The 5,926-nt window shown below is 38.9% G+C and overlaps 1 protein-coding gene across 1 annotated transcript; it reads left to right on the top strand.

The window, feature by feature from the left end:
* Nucleotides 1–3: 3 nt before the first annotated feature.
* On the top strand, nt 4–3,562 carry MRPS30 (mitochondrial ribosomal protein S30; the record flags this gene model as incomplete). The annotated part of the gene is made up of 5 exons (XM_008946429.1): nt 4–226; nt 512–657; nt 1,733–1,835; nt 2,351–2,527; nt 3,147–3,562. Coding segments are annotated over 5 exons (918 nt in total), but the record flags the coding sequence as incomplete, so codon positions are not given.
* Nucleotides 3,563–5,926: the final 2,364 nt, after the last annotated feature.

Below are 5,926 nucleotides of genomic sequence, written 5' to 3'. Positions count from 1 at the left end.
AAAAGCCCAGAGCCCGCGGCGGGCGCGGCGCCGAACCTGGACCTGGGCGAGCTGCGCTCCCTTGCCTGTGACGCCCTCCTGCAGGAGAGTTTCTACCAGCATAAGAAGCGGCCGTTTCTCTACCGTGATCACGATCACACTCCCGGCCCGTTCCTTACACAGCTCGTTTCCAGCCTCTCCAGTTCCCTCTGCGGTCGCAACCCGCTGTTGACGGCTTCCTCCCCCGGTGCGGGATGTCTTCCTCCCTCGGTGCGGAATGTGGGTGGGAGGGAGAGGGAAGTGAGAGCCCTTGAGGAGGGGTAGACGTAAACCTGGCAGGAGTGTTGCTGGTGGATCTGAGTTATTCATACCACCACAAGTAATTCGTCTAATCTCCATCATTATACATGGTGCAGGTGGATTTTGTTTTTGGTTTGGTTTTGTTTTACAACTGCTACAGAACAAGAATTGGGAGAGTTTTAAATGCAAAAGCATGATCTCTGTTTTTCTCTATGCCTTGGTTCTCTTTCAGATATAAAACCTGAAGTTAACTATTACTGGCATCATGGTGAGGAGGTGGTTGTTCACGGATATCGAAAAGGCAGAGTTGATCCTGTGCGATTTCAGATAGATGATAAACCACACCTCCAGATCCGCATACCAAAGCAACTTCCAGAGGTGTGGATATTTTCAACAGCAAGCTAATCACGTGCATTTTCACTTGCATTTCTTACAGCCACTGAAACCGTGCAGTAGGTAGTATATGGAGCAACTGATTAATCAAGCTTGTAGCACTTTGTTTATTTTTCAAGGCTTAATATCCTTGCTATGTTGTTGGGGTAACTGCCTTATAGGCATTGAGCTGGTCTCCTGAGCTTCAAGTTAGTCGTTATTGTGCTTTATATAGAATGCATGTTAGTGTTATACTTCATGAAATGGAGTTTTTAATTTACTTTATGCTTTTAAGTGGTGGCAAGAAAAAGAAATGTGATGTGGAACATTTTATCCTCAGCGGACATGAATAAGATGAGAGAAATGAAGACGACTGGAGTGACAGATAAATTCAACGTGAGCTCTGTTACCCATTAGTACTGCTTAACAATTGTTTTCTTGAATACTCGATTTTCTGAAAGGTGATTGAATATTCTAATATTTTTTTTTTTTTATCAGCTTTGTACAGTGGTGATTGTGTAGTCCGTGAGGGTCTCTGTTGCCCAGTTTCCACTACAAACAGGAAACATTACTTCACTTTCTGTAAATGCTGAACGTTTCTTGCTTACTTAATTGTACATTTTGTTTCAGTTATTACTGTCACACATCATAAACCTTTGCATTTTGGGATAGGCAATTAAAAATGTTACGTAGTGCAAAACACTGAATACCTCTGAAGTCAGTCTTCTTGTTCAGGTTATTTTGTTAATTGCCACTAGAGGTGGTTTTTGTGCTCCTGTACAGAAGCACCTTCTCATTTTGAAGATGTTACTAACTGATGGCTGTGTTAGTACCATTCACACAATGTTTTTTGCTTATAGAAGAAAATTCAGACATAGATAGAAGATGCATGTACTAACACTCATCACAAGATGAGACATTCTGTTACAAAAAAAGTATTTCAGGTAAAGTTATGTGTGTGGTACATGTAAGCAAGACTTGCACATTCTGCTGTGTGACCAGAAAGTGGTATATTGTGTGAGGCTTGATGTCTGACATGTTGACTTATGTCATGGCTTTTCTTCCTTTTACTTCCTTCAAGATTGTACCACTGGAGTCAGATCTTGGAGATGTTCCTGTTATTAATCACAAACCATCCAAACTGCCGTTGTTCAAAAAGCAGTATGAAAACAAGGTTTTCATAGGTAAGATTTCCTAGTCATGAAGTGCCAGCTACTTTTTTTTTCTTAAGAAAAACAAACCATAAATAAACCAAAACCAAAACAAAAGCCCAACCTGAAAACAAACACCGCCGTGATATTTCTTTTCCCTAAAAAAGTCATTTGCATACTTTTCTATATAACTATACTGTGTAATTGTGTATAATTTTGAGATTCTACATCAGTTAGGCGATGGGAAGTAGAATTCTCCTCTATATGTGATGCTCTATGTCCAAATTCACTTGAAGGAGCTGGATTGAATAGAAAATCAGCAGAACACTTGCTTTGAACTTTGTTAAATCTCCTCAGATAATTTCGTTTGTGAACTCTTGGAGTTGGGCAAGCCATGCAGCCTCACCTAAAAATGGAGGAATCGCAACAAGATCTACAGAGTTTCTAACCTGTTGTTTGGAGTCTCATAGTAAAGTTGTGTTTGTATGCCTAATAAAGAGCATTCTCTGACTATTTAATTTTTTTCTTGTTTTTTTTGGGTAACACAGGATCAAAGGTGGCAGATCGATGCTGTTATGGACACACCCAGTTTCATCTTATTCCTGATAAATTGAAACGGGAGAGGTTTGTAAGAGCACGTCTTGAGGATCAGATTGAAGTTGTTTATCGAGCTAATGGTATTGCAAGTCTCTTTGCTTGGACAGCAGCACAAGCAATGTATCAAGGTGAGACAGTCAACTTGATAATTTCTTCCTGGTGGTGATTGCCTACTGCTAAGGTCTATAACCTTTTCTTCCCACCACCTTCTTTCTCATGCCTTTTCCTCTGAAGAACATCGTTTTGAGCAGGTGCTGGAAAATTGAATTGAACCAATGAATGTAGCGTTATACAAGGGAGTCGGTTAAGACTTCATTACTACAGTCAGTTATGCTCACATATGCGTGCTTCTATCATAAAACAAATGCTCATTGTAAGAAGCATGGAATAGTAAGAAGACGTTTCCCCTCAGTGTACTTGCAGGACTTGGACACATTCGTAACACCTGTATTTTCGAAAAGACTTGCCTCATTAGTATGGGTTTTTTGTCAGTCATAAGGGAACAGTGTACCAAATGAAAATATGCCTCTGGGTCCCTGACCTCGGAAATACCCTTAACTGGTGGTTGCATTTTGGTTAGTCTGTAAGAAGAAGGCTTGTGTTGCTAAAGCAGGTAGGACTTTTTGCCCTGCAGAGTGGCTGTTGCAATTCCCAGTATTTTTCTGTATTTCAGGATTGGGTTTTAGATGTGTGTGCTGATAGGAATTTCAAGTCCAGTGTAACTAGTGTTCTTTCTTCATTTTGTAGGATTCTGGAGTGAAGCAGATGTGACCCGTCCGTTTGTATCCCAAGCAGTAGTGACTGATGGCAAATACTTTGCTTTCTTTTGTTACCAGTTAAATACTTTAGCACTAAGTGTAGAAACTATTCAGAACAACCCTCGGAAGAATATCTGCTGGGGTACAGACAGTAAGCCATTGTACGATGTTGTGGAAGATGGTAATGTGAAAGGCTTTAATGATGAAGTTCTGCTTCACTTGGTTCGTTTTCTGTTAAACAGACCAAAAGAGGTGTAAATCATGAACAATAAAATATTTCTGTTTATGTGCCTGAACTTCATTGTAACGCCATGAAGTATGGGCTAGAATATACCTTGTTTGTGGTCAACTATTTGTCTAGCAAAAACTATATACAATTTTTATGATATCTGGGTTTTATTTTAACCGTATGGTACTGTACGCTGAAAAAATAAATGCCATATAGATGTCAATACCTAATGTCTTTTGTATATTTACTGTTAGAAGCATATTGCACTAATTCAAGGTTGCGTGAATCCTTTCCGTTAGCAGATTTTACACATTTGAAAGAGAAAGTGAGCTCAGAATAACAAGTGTTTCTTAGAAGTGAATGGCTGGCAATGCCTAAAAATTTCACTTGCTATATAACTACATTTATTGAGCAGTAGTATAAAAACCATGAAACTTGCTTCCAGAGATTCTGTTATGAGCATGCATACAGATTTTTAGGCTGTCACCTCAGGAACTACAAAGAACTTTCAAATGCATTGAATAATACAGTTTTCCCTTTAGCTTGGGACCTTGATTTCTTCTGTAGATGTCTTAATGTTTGCATCGCTGATATTTGGCTGTCTTATGGCTGGTTTTAGTAGAACACAGCTGAACCCAAGCCATGACTACACCTCTGATTAATAAGATAACAAGATGTAAGGTCTGCTTAGGAATATTTAATTATCAACAAAGTATGTCTAATTTTGAGGTAAATAAACATGCCTAGAATTTTCATGGTTCTGTATACTGTGACTGACCTTGTTGGAATTTTCCAGGGATCTTATTAATGAGTCAAGTATTTTTTTAAAGAGAGTACTGAATCATAAAGATACTTAGCTACACATTCTTCAGCCTGAGCAACTGGGGACCCTGCTTCCTGTTTTAATCTGCCTTACAGGGTATTTTGCTAATGAAGGATGAGATAATTGTAGAATCTTATTTGGTTGGTACTTTACTATGTTGGAATGAATTAGTGTCCACTTTCTCCACTGGCAGAGGATAATCTGGAAAAGTAAGATGAGTGTGAGCACTTGTTTCTTTTCAAGAGAAGTAAAAAGTCCTTAAGTGCTTTTTTTTTGTCTTAACATTGCTTGAATATTACTAGTTCTGATCACTGCTTATCTTTGGATTAAAGAAATATTCCACGTTGGAACAGAAGATAAATTGCTGGGTGCACATATTGATTGTAGAGTATGACCTGTGACCTAGCTTAAAAGTGAGTGAGTAAAACTTGCTTTCTGGTGCGATGAAGGAATGATGCAAAATGAATGGAAGGATACTAAAAGAAAAAACAACAACAAAAAAAAAAAAAACCAAACAAACAAACAAACAAAAAAACAGTCGGGTATTCTGACCCTGAAGGCAGTCTCTACAGTTGGTGCAGTATGGTATTGCCTTCAGCTTGAAAATGTGTGAGTTATGTAAAAGTAGTGGCTGAGGAAAGCTGACATGGAAAGTCAAAGAAATTCTTGTTCCCAGGGTAAAAAACAACTAGTTTTTCTGTGGTTCAGCCTTTTATCTATTCTGAGGTCTCAGCTGTAGTGCAGCAAGTTCAAAGAAGAGCTGTTTTGTTTTTTTTTTTTTTCCTTTGTGCGGCATTATCAGGGACTGAAAAAGCACTGTTAAGATGTGTAACCTGATAGAAGAACCCCGTGTTGAAGGGAGGGAGGAAGGTTTACTGTGAGCTGGCTGTTCTGTAATTGCAAAGTACCGACTTCAGCTCTCTTGTCTGTCTCAAAAGGCAAGAGGATACCCTGGAAAAACAGTGGGTGGCACTGTTTCACCTTCTACTGAGGAAAAAGTGTAACGGTCGTTGTTTTGCTTTTTTGTCACTGGCAAAGTTGTCATACCGTAGCGTATGCAGTTTTCTACAGCAATCTTTCATCTTGTACTCATCTGTTCAGGGTGTTTAATGCTGGCTCCCAACGATAAAGTCAATAGAGAGCTCTTTTAGTGGCTATACAATCTTTAAAGAAAAAAAAATGTTTAAAGGTAGAAAGCTTAGAAGCTGCAGCATTTGTATTCTTGAGCTTTGCACAGCAGAAACCTATTATTCCGCTCCTATAAGTCTCATGGGAGCATCGTTCTTCAGCATTCTGTTTTATTGAGTTTGCTGTTTAAAAGAAAAAAAGGCAATTCGAAGAATACAGGATGGAAGCACCTAAGTTTAGATCCTTCTTCCTGTATTAGTTTCTGCTTAGGCCTATTGGTGTATATCACAAGGGAACATAAGGCAGAATCTAAAAATAATACTTTGTTTTACATAATGAAGCAAGTGTTTTCTCTACTATTGAACTATTTTGCTTAAAACTTGTCTCATCTTCAAAGAGGGTGACTGATCTCTGAAATTGTACCTGTACTGTTGTTTATGACACTGCAAGTGGTGACTTGGAATGGAACTGACTAAGCAGCTTTTCCCAAAATGGAGAGGAGAGGGGAAGACTGGAACTCTTCTATCTGTATAGGGTTATGTTGCACCAACTTGTTGGGGTAGATAGTTCTGTTTCCTTTCAGACCAGA

Source organism: Merops nubicus, unplaced genomic scaffold (genome assembly GCF_000691845.1).
Source record: "Merops nubicus isolate BGI_N331 unplaced genomic scaffold, ASM69184v1 scaffold10008, whole genome shotgun sequence".
Taxonomy (NCBI): Eukaryota; Metazoa; Chordata; class Aves; order Coraciiformes; family Meropidae; genus Merops; species Merops nubicus.
This window is presented reverse-complemented; position numbering and strand designations above follow the sequence as displayed.